Source organism: Platalea leucorodia, assembly GCF_965183815.1.
Source record: "Platalea leucorodia genome assembly, chromosome: 8".
Taxonomy (NCBI): Eukaryota; Metazoa; Chordata; class Aves; order Pelecaniformes; family Threskiornithidae; genus Platalea; species Platalea leucorodia.
Genome location: NC_138830.1, coordinates 34,500,249 through 34,519,659, shown reverse-complemented (window position 1 = coordinate 34,519,659; position 19,411 = coordinate 34,500,249). Strand labels below are relative to the sequence as shown.

The 19,411-nt window shown below is 43.1% G+C and overlaps 2 protein-coding genes across 6 annotated transcripts in view; one reads left to right on the top strand and one right to left on the bottom strand.

The window, feature by feature from the left end:
* RSPRY1 (ring finger and SPRY domain containing 1) overlaps window positions 1-3,796 on the bottom strand; it is a 39,942-nt gene extending 36,146 nt beyond the window's left edge. For 3 of the 5 annotated variants that reach the window (XM_082319498.1, XM_082319497.1, XM_082319501.1), the window contains exon 1: window positions 3,094-3,578. The gene's annotated coding sequence lies outside the window, so the exon portion shown is untranslated. The other 2 variants (XM_082319500.1, XM_082319499.1) reach the window with 2 other exon arrangements.
* Window positions 3,797-4,066: 270 nt separating this feature from the next.
* On the top strand, window positions 4,067-19,411 carry PSME3IP1 (proteasome activator subunit 3 interacting protein 1). Its single transcript, XM_082320841.1, has 7 exons — window positions 4,067-4,149; window positions 7,143-7,288; window positions 7,478-7,576; window positions 11,101-11,223; window positions 15,375-15,507; window positions 17,492-17,556; window positions 18,695-19,411. The coding sequence occupies exons 2-7, from the start codon at window positions 7,159-7,161 to the stop codon at window positions 18,910-18,912; spliced, it is 768 nt and encodes a 255-aa protein (XP_082176967.1). The 5' UTR covers window positions 4,067-4,149; window positions 7,143-7,158; the 3' UTR covers window positions 18,913-19,411.

The following is a 19,411-nucleotide window of genomic DNA, read 5'->3' as shown; positions in this document are numbered from 1 at the left end:
ACACAAGGAAATGCAAAGCACAAAAAGACACGACACGATTCTAATGAGATACTTGAAAGACAGTGAATCCCAGCACAGCACTTCTGCCTGCAATACTTTAAAGCTAAGAATAAATTAAAAGTCTACTAAACAATCAGAAGCTGGGGGGGAAGGGGGAACCCAAACAGTTTAAAATGCTGAGCACAACATATTGACAATAGAGCAGAATGGGGCGAACTTCATCACATTAGCTTGCCTCCAATTTACCACAAGGTGATAGCATTTTAACTTGTTGCCTCTGTGTTGAGAGGGAAACCTAACAGTGCACATGATGAGCTCTGCTCCATTTTGTGGGGATACAACCATGTTATCTAAGCGACTTAAAGAGACCAATAGGAAACATTTCAAAATACAATATATTATCAGCTAGGAGAGATATTGATGTGAAAGGAAATTTGAACAAAGAAGCCTAAAGACTAACAGGCCACTAAGCATTCCATGACAAATTGCCACCTTTATCACTAACTTATGGCTTAGGCTACTAAATATCTCCCTTTTATTCCTTAATTTTAACAAACAAGCAAAAAGCTTGAGGGAAATGGACTTTGATATCACCTGACAGGCAGAGTAAGAGAGATGTTCTACTTTATAGGAGGGAACCAAAATATTGTAAGTAATCTATTTCAGCCCATCTGTGAGGCTCATAGCAAATGAAACATGCCGAGAGCCAAGACCTCGAACATGAAAATACTGAAAACGTACCAAGGAAGAGTTCTGAGAAGTTGTGCAAAAAACCATCACATCCCTTCTAAGAGAAAAAACAAGCATTAAGAAAGGTACAGAACAAGAGAGCAATGAGATTAAGGGAACCACTGAGTGATCACTGAATTACAAGGCCAGACAGTAGGACACGAGAGTAGTTAACACAAAGCACTGCAGTCAAACTCCATGCATAGGAGGCTGAAGGTAAACAAAAAGGAAAATTAAAGACTTCAAGGAAACCAATAACCCCACCTACCCGGAAGAACACACCAATATCACAGCTGAAGATAAGGGAGGCGCATGGACTAGCTGAATTTGATGTATCAGCAATCTAAGAGTAGGTAAATAAACGAGACTAAGCTAACAAACAATCGGCAACAGTAAGAGTAACAAGAGCTGTGCACGATGCATAACTGCATTAAAATATCCTGGAGGAGCTTCCTACACAAGTGATGGAGAGCAGATGCCGAAAACTTTTTAGAGTTAGCAGGAACCTTGAGAAAGTGTTTGGATGAAAAAGGAAGACACAAGGAGAAGCGATTGTGTAGCTACAGTTGTGCTTCACACATCTGAAAAAGGACACACCAGGAGTAACACACAAACTATTCAACCAGACTTATAAATGACAACAAATAGCAGAGATTGGGGCACAAAGCAATAATAATAATGTCCTAAAGGAAGAGACGGGGAAACGGGTGCCAGCAGGAGAAAGGACCTCTTTTGCTGAGTGGGCTTCGGCAGAGGAGAACAAAGACATATGCAAAAGCACTTGCAGAAGAATGGGCCAGATTTAGATCAGAGCAAAGAACAGATCAATTCTTTCCATTTGGATAAATGCAAAAGAAAAATATATTTAACAGCATCCTAGACTCTTAAAATGATATGACAAGATTTGAGAATGCACAGTCCTCCAGAAATCCACAGCCAAATACAGAAGGCCAAGACAAGATGTGACGGAATATTTCAGATGGCTAGTAGGTGATAAGAACTGTTAAGAGAATTGTATAGTTTAGCAGGGAAACAGCAAAGGTTTAAATACTGAGAAGTAAACAGCAGAAGAGTCACAGTACACAAATGTACGTAGGTCTCCACATGACAATAACCTCATAGCACTGATGGATGTACAGAAAATTATGAGTAAAGCAGAAGAACTGAACTGAGGACCAGCATGAGGAAAAAAAAAAAACCCACCAAAACAAATAAATGCATTCACTGCAAGAGAGAGGACAGAAAAATTAAAAACCTGAGGCAAAGTTAGTGCTAAGTGGAAAAAAAAAAAAATCTCTTCCTTATGTTGAAGACGACAAATACTGACACAGATGTAAAAGGAAAAAAACTGCAAACACATCATCATTCATAAAACAATGCAGTAGCTAGAAGGCTGAATAAATTCAGAAGAGAAAAGGCAGCTCTTATGCCCATACTTCCCCATGGACTGAAGTTCCACTGTGTGAGAAACACTGATAAACGCAGGCAAGCATCAAAATGAACTCTGGGCTTGGGGTGGATACCGAGAGATTCAGAGCAAGATTTTGCAATAACAAAACAGAAAATGAAAATAAGACACCTACAGTCATTCTTGGGACCTACATTAAGACTCTATCCAGAAGGGACACTGTACCTCCTGCTGCACAACAGAAGATAAGAGACAGCAATATTAAAAGAAAAAGGTGGGGGAATGAAGGTATGCAAGAGAGAAACAGCAATAAGCAGGACAGAATCACAGGGCTGAAAAGAGAAATGCACACTTGATAGTGGCATAATACAAGCAGTGAAGAGACCTGCTTTATAAGCACTGAACTAAGAGAGCAAAGCAGTACCATGGTGTTAGCACACTACTAGGAAAGGTGCCGCTGCCTTATCTACTCCCCAAGTATGCAAAACAAAAGATCTAGATGAATAATTGCATTTGGTAGCTCACTCCACATTTTCATATTTTCTCTGTAAAAGAGATAAAACTTGCTCTGCAGAAATATTTTTACATTGACAGTAGTAAATAGTTTTCAGGCTTCTGACTTTTTATATTAATATAAAAATATTCAAAGGCTCAACAAAATTCTTCTGAGTGTTTCCGAGCTCCCACCAGGCCGCCGAGCAGCATGTCATTTTGTCCCCTGCACACTAAAACCCAACCCGCACCAAACCGCTGTGGCAAAGCCCTTGTTTTGCAAGTCATACAAGTACCGGGAAGATCTCCCAGCACCCGAGAGGCACCGTTAAAAAGTTGTAACCCCTCACCGTGCCGAACAGCAGCGGACTTGGGGTGCCCCGTTCCAGCAACCCCCCGTTTTATTCAAGTTTTGCCGTTTTCTTTTGCGAGCTCTTAACTTTACACCCGAGCCCAGCTCTTACCGGCTCCGGGGCCTCCAGGCGCAGCACCAGGAGCACCCAGCGTGCCAGCAGCCCGGCCGTCCACCAGGCAAGCGTGGCCAGGCCGCAGCCACCCGCCTTTTTTCGCTGGTTGCCCTCCCCGGGGGGTACGGGTGACCCCGGCCAGGCAGCGGGCTCCCCCAAAAGCCAGGGCAGCACCTGTATAAATAAGCAGCCCCCACAGGAGCGCGAGCCGCTGCCTCAGGCCGGCGGGGCTGCGCTGGCCCGGTCCCCAGCCCCGCACCCGGGCGGCCTCCCGGCCCTCACCCCAACCGGGACCCTGCCCCGCTGGCACGCCTGGCTCCCTCGGAAGCGGATGGGGGGAATGAGTACGGCGCCTTCCCCTCGTTGACCCAGGGCCGGCCTCAGCGCACCGGGCCCACCACCGCCGCCACCGGAGCCGAGCCGAGCCCAGCGCTGCCCCTTCCCCTCAGCGCCAGTCCGCTGCCAGCCCGCTGCCCGCCCCGCTCCACCTCAGCCCCGCGGCGCCCGCCACAGCCGCCACCGCCCGCGGGCGGTGGCGCGGGCGGTAGCGGTGCCGGTGCCGGCCCCGCCTTGCCTTGCCTTGCCTTACCTTACCTTACCTTACCTTAGCCCCACCGGGAAGGCCGCGGGGCCGCCGCGGGGCCCAGCCCCGCCGCTCCTTTGTGCGGCGGCGCACGGCGGAAAAATGGAGGCCACACACCGACCGGCCCCGCCCCGCCCCGCCTGGCCCCGCCCCCCGCCGTCTCCCGGGCGACCCGCCCCGCCCATGGCCCCGGCCCCGGCCCGAGCGCTTCGCCCAATCGCGGCGCGGGGCCGCCCTGACGTCGCCAGGCAGCCAACCCTCCCGTGCGCCTGCCTTCCGTAAGAGCAGCGGGGATTGGCTATCGGAGGGGAGGGGACGCATAAGGAAGAGTTCACTCGGTTGGCTCTTGCGGGCGGAAGGGGTGGGGCGACCGGTGGCGGCCAACGAACTGGGGCGGGCCTGCGAGAGGGGATCAATGGCGGCGCTCTGGGCCGGGCCGCGCATCTCGCTGTAACGGGCCGGCGGCTGCGGTACGTGCTGGCGGCGGCGGCCCGAGCCCCGGGGGGTGGCGGGGCCTGGAGCAGGTGTCGGGGGCTCTGTGAGAGCGGTGCGGGGCCCTTCTGGTGCAGGGGCGGAGAGGGCTGGGCCCGGGCCCTGTGAGCGCGGCGGGCCGGGCCGGGCCGGAGGCCGTACCGCGGGGGGAGGTCGCTCCCGGAGCGAGGAGGTGGAGGGAAGGTAGAGAGAGGAGGTCGCGGTGAGCGCTCGGCGGCGCGGGCTGGGAGCAGGCGCCGGCCCAACACGCCCAGGCCTGCGCCGGGGACGCTCGCCCGCTCCGAGCGTGCTCGGGCACCGTCAGTAGCGGGCGGCCGGTCCCGGTGGCGGGTTTCAGGCTGACTGCGGCTTGGTGGGGAGCGACTCTTCACCTTCGGCTGCAGGGTGTCTCCAGGCTCGGTGCATGGCGCTTTATCTAATGCGCTGCGGCGGTGCGGGGAGCGCTGCCCGAGTTTCTGCAGTGATGGCTCGAGGGGCCCGCTATTTACCGGAGGTCTGAACGTATTGGAAGCTGCACACGGGTACCCAAGACGTTGTCTCTGCTCTAGATCTGTTCTAGCCGAGGTGATGGCAAGGGCAGTGAAGTTTTATTTTTTTGGTCCTGGGAATGTTACTAGCTGGTAGTATCAAAAGGTGCAGTTTGCAGCTATGACATATACTTCCATCATTTACAATGGCAACGTATCGCTCACTCGAATGCAGTCACCAGACAAAAACATAGGTGAACAGGGAACAGTTTCAAAACACGTGTGTTTTGTTTGGTCTGGAAGATTTTGTGTGTGTTTGAGATGGGGGAGGGCAAAGAATGCAACAAGATCAGCAAACTTAATAAGTGCAAGTGTACTTAAATGTGATGCTGCTTGATTTTTATTTTTTTCCCCATCTTTGTGCCCCAGGATGTGGTTGTCAGTAAAGTTGTTATTTGCTGAAATGTGTTTCATCAGATGCTGCTTTCCAGGATTGTAGTGAAAATACTGTAGCTGTATGTCAAGTCATAATTAAACCTTAATTCACTTCAGGTATCTTAAAATATATTGTCTAAGTGAACTGACTGAACCAGAAGGCAGGTGGTTTGCTGTTGAAGGCTTTAGTCCCCAGATGACACTGTGCCCTTGCTGAATCCCTCTCAGTTTCTTTTTATGACTTTCTGCCACCATTGCATTGGAACCTTTCATTTCTACTCTAAATGGACAGGTTGAGATGACATAAGTGGAAAACCAGGTTATCTTGTTTATACAGTACCGGGGTAAGAAAGCTGGCCTTGTGATTACAACCAGTATTCAGGAGGGAGATTCAATTTTCATCTTCTCTATAGATTTCCAGCTTCAGAAATGAACTCAAAGAGCAGGTGTTCCGTGCTTTCTGGAAAGTGGACTTGTCTTAGGGTGGTTTGTTAGATATTAAAAACGAAACAAAAGAAAGAAACAAAGGTTAAAAAAGGAGAAAATCACCAGCCCTTGGTCTGTCCTTCCTTTCCCCAGTTCTTAAGAGAATCCTTTTTTCTTGTCTTCTTTTGATAATTCACACCTTAAGAATGCCTCCTGCTGTAACAAATATTTGTCCAGTGTTCTAACCTGGATTTCTCCTGAAATACTCAATTCGCCATTCGTATCACAAACAATACCCCACAAAAGTATCAGGTTTTGTAAGACTTTTGGGAGTCTGCTTCCTGCAGGAGTGGTTCCTTGTGGTAGGAAGGAAGGATGATAAACTGGTTCCTTCCATTATTTGGGTTACTGCATCCTTCCCTCCCTGGAAGAGTAAGTGTTCTGAGTTCTCTTCCAGTGCTGAAATGCAGGCAGGGTGAGATCGTAAATAAATAATATTTGACAGTGCAGGGCAAAATCATTTGTAGTTCTTGGGGTACGTGGTGAAGTTATACCAAGGAAATAAGAAGAAACTAGAAAAACGTGTGAGGTTAGCATGACTTTAAATGAACAGCTGTGTTTGTGTTGTGTTTACGTTGTACTTGCCTATACAGGCTTGATGTAAGAAACAAAAATAGGCATTAATGCTTCATTCTGTAGCATGGAGCTGGAAGAATAAACCTTGAAAGGAGCCACTGACAACTAATACAAGCAGTTTGTTTCATCCTGGGCTTACAGGTGTCAAGACCATGAGCTTCCTTCTTAAGATGATTCCTTGGAGCATCTCCACTCTACCCCTAGTACTGACGTGGGTACTTGGCCAATATTCAGTATTAGGATCTCTTGAAGCAGAGGGTGGGTGTACCGTGTGAGCAGGGGCTGTGCTCACTTGGTCAGAAGTGCTGCTCCTGTTTTCTGATCCCAGCCCAGTTTTAGCCCAAGGAATTCCCTCTTTCACTCGCCTCTTGAACTCTGCCTAACCCTGACAGACAGTCCCCCTGCATCATCTGTCCAAGCGTAGCTCTCCCCAGAGCTGCAAAGAGGTGCGGAATGCTTTTGAAGGTTGGAGAGATTAGTTGCTAATTTCTGATATCTCACTGTTAAGCACTTATACATATATGTATTCAAATCGTTGAAAACAGACAAGCTTTCTTAAGTTTTCACAGGATGGGCAAAAAGAAATTAGATGAAGTGAGGGCAAAGTGTCAGATCCTTTCTCCAGAGCAGAGAAGTGTAAGAACTGAAATAAAAGGATGTGAGTGTAGGTGTGGGTTTTTAAAATTTATTTTAATTTAATTTTTATATTTATTTAAGCAAGGTAAATCCAAGGTGGGCTGGGCAAAATTCCATTAAAATGTGACTTTTAGAAAAGCAGCCCGACTAACAGGGAAGATGTAATTATGAAAAAGAGTAAAGAAGGAGTAATAGGTGGTGCTGTTAGTCTTAGCAGTTATGCAGTGAGTAGGTATCTCAATCAGTACTTACTATGTAGTGGTCTTTAGAGAACTGAAGTGCAGCGGGTCTGTTTTTCAGGATGTGTAGTAATTTCTCATGCACTGGCAAGTGAAATCAGGCCCCTGGTGTCTTTCATATTGTGTTTCTAGGACGGGCTGCTCCACAATGGATGGGGGAGATGGTACTGCTGATCTTGTGATTAACAAGAGGTTTGTGTCTGAATCGGAGCTAGAGGAACGACGAAAGAGAAGGCAAGAGGAATGGGAAAAGGTCCGAAAACCTGAGGATCCAGAAGGTATGGGTTAGATTTTAATAATTATAAGAAAGAGATCTGAGAGTATTTCACTTTTGTGGAAAACAGAAATAAAAGGTAATAGCTTGTATTCTACAAGTTCAAAAGGTTTTTACATAAAGAAACTAAGAACTGTTGGCAATTTAGTATTTCTAACGTGGTCTTATTTTCTGATTTATTTCTTCCTTTCAGAATGCCCAGAGGAGGCATATGATCCACGTTCGTTGTATGAAAGACTTCAGGAACAGAGAGAAAAGAAGCAGCAGGAGTTTGAGGAGCAATTTAAATTCAGTAAGCATCAGCGGTTACTATTTTGAAACAAAACCCAGCAAACTGCATGTATTGTGTGCAACAGCTGTATACAACATCTAACTAAGGGATATATCTGTCTGTCCTGTCTGCCTCTCTGAGAGATAAAGAGAGGCTTCAGAAAAGTATTATTGAAATCTTGTATTTTTCAAGGATGGTGGATGTTCCTGCAAATAACGCATTGTTCTGGGCGCTGAGACAGCACTGCACACATCCAAAACTCAAAAGTTGCTTGCAGTTATGAAGCTGCATTCCTATAAAGTGTGGAATACCAGGCTTATTTTGCACATTAAATCAAAAAAAACCCTGATACCAATCCGTGGAAAAGTGGAAATGTAATGTGGTTTTGTGACTCTTGCAACTCATGCTTTAACACAAGACCATCCTATTTCAATCAATAAGAAGAAATCCTGTTCCGGCAGCTGCTACATTTCCAAGCTGTAATTTGTTGATGCAAAAGTGATTTGAGGCTCAAGGTTATTATTTGGAAGAAGTAAACATACAGGAGTTGATTCAAAAAGTAGATATTTAACTCTTCTAATGAAATGGAAACCTAATTTCTACTGATGCTTGAATTTCTGGTTTTATGGAAAAATCCTTTGCATTGTATCCCCTGTGTATGTGCTGCTGAGTGCAAAGATGATAATGAGAACTAGAAAATTATTAGTCAACCATTTGGAGAAAAAGGGAGCTATTGGCTGTATCTAAAGAGAAGTGAGGATGATACTGTGGGACTCCATTTTAAGATGGGTTCTAATCGATTTTGGTTCTTTAGCTGGAAGCCTTACCCTCAAACTATTGTGTTCTTTAAGCTCCAGTTTGCCTAACTGGATTCTGTCTAGAATTTCTCTTGTATTTGTGACGCAACAAAACTATGTTTTACCTTTAACTATGGCATGATCTTTGAGTTCTGTTAGATAACACTCCCTGCCCCTGCAGATGCTATCGAGTGCATTACTGATTACCATGATTGCCTTTCCTGTTTTGTAGTACATGCTTTTAGAATCGTTCCTGTAGCCAGATTTCTTTGGGAGAAGAAGGTAAGTGGGAGGAACTGACTAACTAAAGATCAGTTTTGAGTGGACTGTGGACCACTAGTTTACCTCATCAGAGTTCAGCCCAGTTTGGCCACTTGTGACAAGATTTGTCCCCTAATATGCTTGAATTTGCCTTAAAATGTTCATAAGTATTTTTTCTATCCATGGGAATTCTGGAGGAGTAGAAAATGAGTTTACTTCACTGCCATTCCGATTAGTCAGAACTGATGATGGGACTTGGGAGGAGAAACACCTTAACGCTTAAGAACTGTGTTTGCATAAACACACAAACTTAGTTACTCTAAACCTTTTGTGTAGATTAAAAAACAGTGTACAGACTAGCAGTTCTTTCTGCTAGGTTATTCAGCATTGCAAGAATGTCTTCCTTTCAAAGTAAAATAGTTTTAGAAGAATGTTATAGCATTTTAAATGAAAAATAATACTATTATTCTCTAAAATGCAACTTCAAAAATTTTCTTTTGTGAACAACTGTGGTAACCAAAATAAGGATAAGTGGAAGTTATTCCCTATGTCTTAAGTTTTGCTTGTATTTTTAGTGATGAAAAGTGGAACGTATAGATAGCAGCATGAATGCATTGAAGTCTCCAACTGTACCTACAGGGTTCTTTCCAGCTGGAGAGTTTGCAGTTTACTTCAGTAAACTTTTGATCCAAGTCGTCTTTGGTGATGTGACTAAGCAATTCTTGTCCAAGTAGCCACCAGGAAACTGACTGCTATCAACCTAGATGGGAAAGGCCTCTAATAACTGTCTAAGTTGTTTCTCTTGCCGAGTTATATTAGATCTGCAGTCTTCCCTTTGGTTCAGGCAGGAAACCTGTAAGCCAAGCACTGGAATGAGAGGCATCCCTGAGCGGAGGGTAACTGAGAAGTTACTGCTGCTTTTAAGGCAACCCTTGCGGACTGACAGATACTTGCTAACCTGGAGAACAAAACCTACTGCAGACTATTTAGTAGGGAATCTCAATAATGTCAGCTGTAAGGATCTCTATGGCTGCTTCTCTTAGTTTGCAGATCAGGCAGGCAGAGAATGAAATTAATTCATGTCAGTCACTTCAGAAAATGTCCAGAGTTTCACTACCTTTGGTGTCTGTTTGAAGGGGCCCTCAGCAGTAGTAGTGAATGCTACAAGTTACTGTTTAAAGATTTACGAATGAGCTCTGCATTCTTAGAGTTGGAAAGAGTAGGGATCAGCCTTTAAAAAGTAACCTCAAATAATAATCGATTTCTAGAGCTTTTCTGTCAAACACCAAAGCTTGCCAATTATCAGTGTAAATTTTTTAGCTTGCCATTAAAGTAAGTAAGACTTGGCTGTGTGGGTGAAGATTAAAAAAAAATATGATGACCTCATGTAAAAGCCTGAAAATCCTCTTATGGAATTAAACTCTAATGAAGACTAAAGGTGATGTTTGGGTTAAGATTTCTGAGGATGACTACAAACAGCAAGACTTGGTCTTTCTAAAAAGTATTTTTTATTACCTTTCTAACTAAATCATTTGATTGAGAGACGTTGAACATTTGCAGAACAGGAAATAAAAGACCTTCCTACTGCACTAGCGTGTACTTTCCTTAAAGTAGGGTAGCATGTTTAGAAAGAATTTGTTTTTATTTGGAAGTTAGGAATTGTCTTGCTTCTACTTTTTTTTAAAAAAAAAAAAAAACCAAAACAAAACAGATGTTAATCTCTAAGTTAAGTTACTAATTGTTTGCTTTAAGAAAATGTACTTCCTATTTTGAGGCAAGACTTATGGGGAGAAGTAATGTATTTTTTTCCAGTTACTCGTTGGTTTAAGAACAGATTCTGAGGAGACAGGCTTAAACTCGGTGTCTGAAACCAAAACAACAAATATATCATTGCTCAATGTGATTATTCCTTGTTTTGTGTAGCCTGTTCCAAATGGTGTTTCAGAACTGCAGAAAGGCTGCTTGTGTGAAAACTTGGTTGCTTTTCCTTAATTATATCAGCAAGTCCAATAGCATTTCATGGCTTCCAGTGAATTGTGTCTTGCTTTTCTCTGTGGTAATAGTGTTGTGTTCAAACTGTGTTAGTTTCTTGTAGTTTGTGTGCTTGAGTGTGCAAGAGTTGCAGCTTATTAGCATCCAGTATCATTAACCGGGAAGTATTTTTCCTCCTTAATTGCAGAATCCAGCAGATAGCGTGTGGAGTTTGCTTTGTACCCTTTTCTCGGCACAACAGTGTGACTGCTGGAGTACCCAGTTCACTCAGTCACCCAGGACTCTACTCCCCGTGTTCCCAGTGATTTTGTGCAAATTGGTCTACCTCGGCAGTATTAGAAATGCCATATGTGAGATGTGGATGCTTGCCTACATTTATGGGGCAGTTTGAAATCGTCGGAAAATGTTCTAAGAGAGTGGCGAAGTAACGCAAAATAAATGGCTGCTCCCTAAGTGGTTTTAGCTTATCAATATGCATTTTTTTCCTTTATTCAGAAAATATGGTAAGAGGCTTAGATGAAGATGAGACGCATTTCCTTGATGAGGTTTCTCGGCAGCAAGAGCTACTAGAAAAGCAACGAAGAGAAGAAGAGCTGAAAGAACTAAATGAATACAGAATATCCTTTGCATTAAAATGTCTGGCTGTTATATAGAGGAGGATAAGATACTGAGCTGTAGTTTTATTCTGTCATTGACATTCTTTCTATAAAACTGCTTTATGGAACATGTACAATGAGAGACTTTTGAAGTTTAATGTTTTCATTGTAGCTTGGATCTCCCACTGTAATGTTTGATATTCCTCCCCCTCAACCTCCACATGTCTTTGGTACTTTGCTTTCCTTCTCCCCCTCCCCATTGTTTGGGGTTTTTTTCCGTTATTGAGGGCATGAAATACTATAGCTAAAAAGAGAAAGAGAACGTAAAGGAAAAACAACTTATTACTTCTAATCTTTTGCTTTTGTCTTCTTATCGAAAAGTAAATGTTCTTGTTTGTTTTTTTTAACTGCATATTGGCTGGTTTAGCATACCTGTTTGAAATAATGTTTGAATTGCTTGCTCTGTCATTCTTCTTGAAGTATTAGCTACTTTCTCCCTTGCTGATAACTGCAGGATGAGAAATTAAATACATCCATGCAGATGCGCTGACTTTCTTCTGGGAAGTCAGTGCCCATGGAGACACAGCTCCTCTTGGTAATACAGACGTTTAGGCAATACTAAGAGCAGGACAGTTTGGCTTTGCTGTTAAATGCCAAATTTTCATGAAGATGTGCTAGAAAATAATATAAGATGCTTTTTCTCTCTAATCAGCGCCAGTCAAGGGAGGTTGCAATGATTTGAGGATTTCTGTGCTAAGCTAAATGTTGTTTTTTTGGGGTTTACTGAATCTGTGCAGAACCTGATGGTTTCTTTGCCTCCTAATGAAAACTATTGCTTTTAAGCCATCAGTGAACGAAGCACAAGTTCTCAAGGATGCTTTAGTTTCGATGAAAGAGTTTGTGGACACAATGAGGTAACCAAAAACAGTCAGCAAATAAAGCTGAATAGTGCCAATGCTGCAAAGATCTGCATTACCTTGTACTAGTTAATGATTTACAACTTAGAGCATGTGTTCTGTGAAGAGCATCTAAGTTATCTCAGTAATGCGTTTATGAAAAAGCAACACTGATGCATTTTTTTACTTCAGAAATACACTGTAGTTGGTTGATGAATTTGGAATATTTTCTTGATTTGTTGGATGTAATAATGGGATGTTCATGGGATATATTTAGTTTCAGTGATGGTTGCTTGCGGGTCTGGCTGACGCAGGGATGTGCAGTATAAGATTGTGCTGTGGCAGCAGCCGACAGCTCTAGTTAGGTCACATACATCTGGGGTGAACCATACTAGCCCAGAGGGAATCTTATGTTGTCTTGAATTAGCCACATAACACACTGATCCCTGAATTTACTGAGCAGGGCCTGTTCAAGACGTACAGGCCATCTAACCTCAGTCTTTGCAGTCTTGGTAATATCGTCTGGCTCTGTATCTGAAGTCTGGATGTAAATAAAACTGTAGAACTTATTGCTGATGGGGTGCAGGGAAGGAGAATGTTTTATAGTCAGCTCATCTGATGAGAAACTAAGAAGTTTTGCCCATTCTGTTGCCTTTTTTTTTCTTTTTTTTTTTTTTTTTTAATTTAAACATAATATTTCAAGCAACCTCAGAGCAACTTGCAAAATGACTCCTGTGTTTGAAATTTTTGGTGGTATTCTTTTAAAATGCAAAGGGTGTTTTTCCATCTGCAGGTTGTTACTAACTTTTTATCACTACAGTGACAAAAAACAGTGGGTACCAGGTAAACATGCTGGATCTATAGGTGCTGTTCAAGTGCTCTTCCAAACTAATAAGAGGAATGTCAACCCAGTGGGTTTGATTATTTGGTCTTTTTCCTGTTATAACATCCAATTTAAGCTACCCAGAGGCATTAATTTCATGGTAAAACCTACGTTAGTATTCAAGTACAGAGCTTTTTTTTCTTTCTTTTTTCTTCATTTTTTAGGTTGAACAATCATGAAATATATCTTAAGGATAAACGTGCCTTGGAATGCTTTAATGCGCACTTGAGCATAAGAAATTCGTATGCATGGATGCATAGGAATTTTACTTCCTCCTACATGAATAACTAGGGTTTTTTGGCTCCTTACCGTATCCAGACTCCACTGATCTGACTGTGTTTAAAGATTTACAGCTACTTTTTTAAGCCTGTTCCAAGAAGTGTTCCAGAACAACATCCTTTTGTCTTAAATCCTATGTAAATGTAGGAAAGGTCCCCCTCCAAGAAGCAGGTTTTACTGTAGGACAGCTTTTTTAATGCAGTTGATATTTAAGATTGAGAGGTTTATTTTCTATTTTATTTTAGTCTTCCTGGGAGGGGACGCTTCTTGGCTAGGTATAGTGTTACATTTGCTAATGGCAGCAATTATACAGTACATATAAAATCTCTTAAAAATGTGCTGTGTCTCTGGTGGTTGAGGAGTGTTAGGAGAATGGCATCCTGGATGGAAGTGAAAAGCCTGTAATTTGGTGTCTTTTAAAAGAAAAGTCTTTGGGTTCCTCAGCCAGGCTTTTGTAGTGCAGTATTAGAATATGACAATAATGTATGTGGAAGTTGAACGCTGCAGCGTGAGGAATCGCATGTTGCAACATCAAACCATGTTTGACACAATGAACTTTCAGATTGCTTCTGATAGCCACAGGATGGCACTCCTGTGCCATCTTAAAAAATAAATAAAATTGAACAGTCTGGTTTTGACTAAGAAGACTTTCAGTTGAGGTAGGTAGCAGTCTGGGTTACTGCTGTATCCTTAGGAAAATCAAATAAGGAATAGCATCTGAACACTCCTAATTGTAAAATGATTGGAGACTTTTAGTGTGTCACTTCAAAGGAAGGTGTAGGAGTTTGATTTGCAAATGTTCAGCAGGGAAAAAAAATACAACTTCAAATATATGGTCCATCAATGTGAAATTCACTGTCCAATATTTGTCTACAATAACTGGGGCACCTGTGAAACTCCAGCTTGTGGTTATGTCACCCACCTAATCAGTGGAATTGTAGTCAGAGAAGAAACTGGTAAAAAGCTAGATTTAGGGTTATAAAAAAATACCCCTTTAAATTAGGTTGATTTGCCTTTGCTATGTGCAGTTTAAAAGTTTTGCAGAAGCTTTTGTGACTCCAGTGGCACCTCATTAACAAACAGGATCTTTGAGGACCTTGCTTCATTCGATAAAGCTGGACATTAACTGTTATCAGGGATGGGACTAGATCCTGCCACAGAAGGATACCTGTTTAGTGTGTGTACAGAATGGGTGAGCCTTAATAACAGACCATGCTCCTCCTTATCCTGTCTGAGAACCTGCTTAAGCTTCTCCACCTCATTACAGGTTTCAGCTGCATCCCACTTTGCTAACACTGTTGTAAGCTACTTGGTTTTTCTGTGCAGTCGCAGTCTTTTTTGGGTGAATCTTGGACCCCATGCACCCTTAATCAGATCCGTCTCCTTTCTCTTGGAGTTGGTGTTCAAACTGATAGTAAAAGCCTTGTGGCCCTTACAAAGAGATCAGCTGAAAAGTTAGAGTGGTAAATACCAAAACAGAAAATTGAACTGTTTTGCTTTGGTAGGCTGAAGTCTGCTGGGCTCAGCAAAAGCAGAGTTTGAGGAGTGGAAGTGAGCCCACATGTTGCTACTTAGTTTTTTTGGTAAGGATTAGGAGTTGAAGCAGCAAATTTGAATTACACATGTGTTGATCCCTGTAGAAGGGGGAAGTACTGCATTGCCTTTGGTGGTTTTTTGAGTTTGGTTTTTTGGTGGTGGTTTTTTGGTTTTTTTTTTTTTTTTTGTTGGGTTTGGTTTTTTTTTTTTTTTGGTCCAGTCTGACCCTTTTGCTTTTCTAAGACCTTTAGGAAAAGGCAGGATGATGGATATGTTTGTGGGTGCTGGGTGTGTTGTGTGTTGTGCCTGACTTCAGAAAAGCAACTCCTAGCCTGCTGCCTGGACGTCTTTACAGGGAGAGCTAGTCCTGATACCCGAGACAGCTCCAAACCGAGAGGGTGAAGTCTCTTCTGTCTTGGCCAAAGGTGCCAGCTAAATGTCATTACAAATAAGTTTATTTTGATAGAATATGTGAATGAACTTGGGTTGCTGCTGTCAGCAGAGCTGACTAAATATATTGGAGAGGAAGTGTCTGTTCTCTCCATTCCTTCCTGGTTGATCCTTAACCCTTAATTCACAGCACTCTCACTAAAGTGGGAGTCAGTATGGACCCAAAGAAGGAAACTGAGAAGAAATTGCCCATGAAGTCAGTGGAAAACAAGAACAAATTCTCTCAGGCAAAGCTGTTGGCAGGAGCTGTGAAACACAGAAGGTTAGTTTCACACCTCTATAAATTCACGAGGAACGGAACCCAGTTAACAGTGTAAAGGGAGGCAGGCCAAAACTGCCTCCAGAGAGTGAGGTGTGAACCTTAGCCCTAAAGAAAAAAGGGGGGAGGTATAAGAAAAGACCAGCCTTGTTTCTATAGGCTCTCACAAACTGTGGGAAAAAACATGAAGCAATTCAAATAGATAAGCATGTGTAAAGCAAGTGGGTAGAATCTTCGTTCTAGACTGCCAGGCTTGGGCAACCCTGCTTGGGGATCTAGAGGGAATCTGTTTTACATCTCTATTTGTAGATATCAGTGTCACCTCACTCATGTAATTTCATTCACGTTTGCATAATCTATCAGCTGATTTTACTTGTGTCTAAAATGGATTGTTTTAATTGCTACTGGGGGCAGCATGGGGGAGACATAGGTTACAAGAGAAGAGCTTTGTGTACCAATTTGATCCCAAGGGCATCAGGCAAACTTCCCTTGTTCCTTGCTGATTTGCACTGATACATCAGCACCCTTTCCATCCCAGGGAGATGGCAGCTGGGTTTGTGATCTGTTTGCTGTTTTGATCTTGGCCTGCAAATGCAGCTGCTGTTGTGCTACAGGTTATGGAGAAACTAGGCATGTGGGACCAGACTTATTTCCCAGAGATGAGTCGTCTAATACTTAAGATGATTACTGACATCTAGAAGTTCAGTCAGTGTTTTTGAATCTGTCCCAGAGAATGAGAGATTATTTTAGAAGTGTATCTTGTAGGGTGATGTTTAGCTCCCAGTACAGCAGTAATTGCATGTCTGGAAACTGAAGTAAGCACTTCCACTACCTAACATGGAGAGGGCTGGGTAGTTGTTTGGGATTTTTGGAGGGCAGAGAAGAGAAACCCTGAACTGATAACAAGCAACCAACAATGTTTTTTTTTTTCTTGTAACCCAGTAGGATGTAGAGGAGCTGGCATGTACTCAGTGGCAGATCTAAAGTCTGCAGATGGCATCTATTTGAAGAGAGCATCTTAACTTACATGTCAGTGCCATCACAGACTTGCTTTGCAGTCTTCTATTTTTGCCATCTTATCTTTTATTGAAAACTGGCCAAAACTAAGTGTAGCGTGAGTTCAACATCTGCTCTCTGAACTTTGTAGTTTCCTGTACACTGTATAACTATTAAAACCTCCCTGCACAGAATAACCTTTCATCTGTACTGCATGTTCTGACAGGGACAGAAAAGAGTTAATGCATAAAAATGCATCACTTTAGTTCATCACAGCTGAAGCTGGGAAACATTTGTTTATGTGGATGACTTATGACTGGGAACATGCAAGAGGGGGAAAAAGAAACTGAGCAGTGACAAGGAAGAGCTATAGAAGTTCTGAAGAGTCGGAAGTCCAGTAACACTCCTTTCCCCCAACACCACTTTGGGCCCAAAAAGGACGCCTTTTTTTTTTAGTTCAGACACTGCAGCTGTGTGTGAATTGCTATAAAACCTATTGGGCTTCTTACCGGCTGCAAGATTTCTAGATGTTTTAGAACAGACTTTCTAGGTGCTTGAAGGAGTGGAGGGAAACCGTGGAGGGGGAAAGACACCAGCGTTGCACCATCAGGCGTGGTAATCATCCACGTGTGCAAGCCTGTGGCCGTGTGGGGTGGCTGAAGCTCAGGCAGTCATTCCTGATCTCCTGTGGGGTACTTCCAGCTGAATAGGCAGCTCAGGGTTACTGTGTAAGAGGTCTGACTTGGATTCCCAGAGGCGTGTTTCTGTTTCCCAGGTTAACAGGTGATACTTGCAGTGTAGGTGTTGACTCTTTCTAGGATCCTGCATGTTCCCCAAGGAGTCCCAGTTAACAGCAGTTAGAAGTGGTGATGGTCATCAGGGGACCCTGCTGGCATTCACTGTAGCATTTGAGGCAAAGATGTGACTTTAACTTCACAGTAATTAAGTGGTTGCTTATGAGGAACAAGACACTTTCTTATTTTTTCCACAGTTCAGATGGTGGTAACAGTGTGAAGAGGTTGAAACTAGATACTGATCATGATGAAAAGAATCAAGGTATGTCCTGATTTCTGCATGTGGAAGCTGTCTGTCTCTCACCTGAACAGCAACTGACTTGGTGTTAAATGTGATAGAGGATTTGCTTTTCTGCTCCTTCATTATGCAAGACAGCACAGACTGTGGTTGGCATGTTCTCTCTGAAAGCAGTAGAAATGGTAACTATAGGTGCTGACAGCCTGCATAGAAAATAGGGCTGGAGGGAACCTCTACAGGTCATCAGTCTATCCCCTGCCTAAACCATTCCTGACAGATGTTTGTCTAAGCCGCTCTGAAATCTCCACAGATAGGGATTGTGCACCCTCCTTAGGCAATTTATTGTAATGCTTAACTGATTTTACTCTTAAAGAGTTTTACCTGGTAAATAGGAGTCTCCATAGCTGCATTTCGAGCCTAGTGCTTTTCCTGTCAACAGGAGACATGGAGAACAGATCATCCCTTTCCTCTTCCCAGCAGCATTTGATGTATTTGTATACCTCCACTATTAGTTATTCATGCTATGAAGTGATCTTGCCCGTCCTGACACCAAGTTGTTTCAGAAAATTATGGGGAACTAGAAGAAGAATTAAGTTGCATTTCAGTCTTAGCTGTCAGGGCTGCAATTGACTTGCTGTCAAGATACTCTGACACAAACAGGGTGAGCTGCAGTTGTGTAACGACAACTCAAGGCACTTCCTGAATCTCCTTCTGTTCAGTAAACTTTCAGAACACTGGAAATAATTAATTATCTGTGGAAGACTGGAGATGTTGACTAGCAGAGTGATGGAATAAAACTTTTCCCCAACTATGCTCTTATATCACAAAAAATATTCAATTACACAAAGCAGTGCTATTTATTCTTATTTAGTGGGTTTAGTACTTGACAAGCATCAAACTGACAACTTTAGAATAAAAATCTGTAATGCCAGCATAGAACTGGGCTTAAACTAGTGATGAGAAAAAAAAAATCCCTGAGGTAGCAAGTCCTTCCTGTCAGAATAGCTTTATTGCAGCATAAAGCTGCCTTCTGTTTTAATTAAATCCTGCAATCATCCACTGCTGATGCGGGAGTAGCAGGTGAATGACATGCGGCAGTTCCTGGGCTGATTAAAAGCCCTTTCCTGTGCTCTCGTTTTTGACTGAGGTACCTCTCTTTCAGAAAAACCATCCTGTGTTCCCTTGGGGAGCAGCTCAGTAGGAGGCTCCACGGTCCACTGTCCCTCAGCGGCCGTGTGCATTGGGATCCTGCCTGGCCTGGGCGCCTACTCGGGAAGCAGTGATTCGGAGTCCAGCTCGGATAGTGAAGGCACTATTAATTCCACTGGAAAGATCGTCTCTTCTGTCTTTCGTAGCAACAGTTTCTTTGATGGTCCATAACGAAATCCCTCCATGTATGATGTAGTACAGAGTATCTTCCAAAGCCCTGATGGATGCTTGATGCATCCTTTTGCCCCAAATATAATCTTTCTAGCTAACCTCTCAACTTTAATACACTCAGATACTCCTGAAATAACTCATTATATCTCCCCCCCCCCCCCCCCCCCTCCATTTCTGGGTTGCATACTGAGCCTGGAAGAAAGGCAGCCATCCTAAACCAGAAGGCACACCTACACACCTAGTAATGTAATGAAGGTCTGAGGGTAGGGAGGAGAGAGCTTTATCTTTTAAAATTCTTACGGAAAGAAAGAATTCTGGTGATCTTCTAAGAAGTTTATACAAGACTAACAGGCAAAAAATGCTCACTTGAAGCAGTGAAGTCTTGTAGAAACAGCCATGTGTTCTGTTTTAAAATGTCATTTTTATTCTGTATTTGAGAAATGGGGGCAGAACAAAAATCAAGCAGATGGTGAAGTGTAGATTGCCATGACACTGTAAA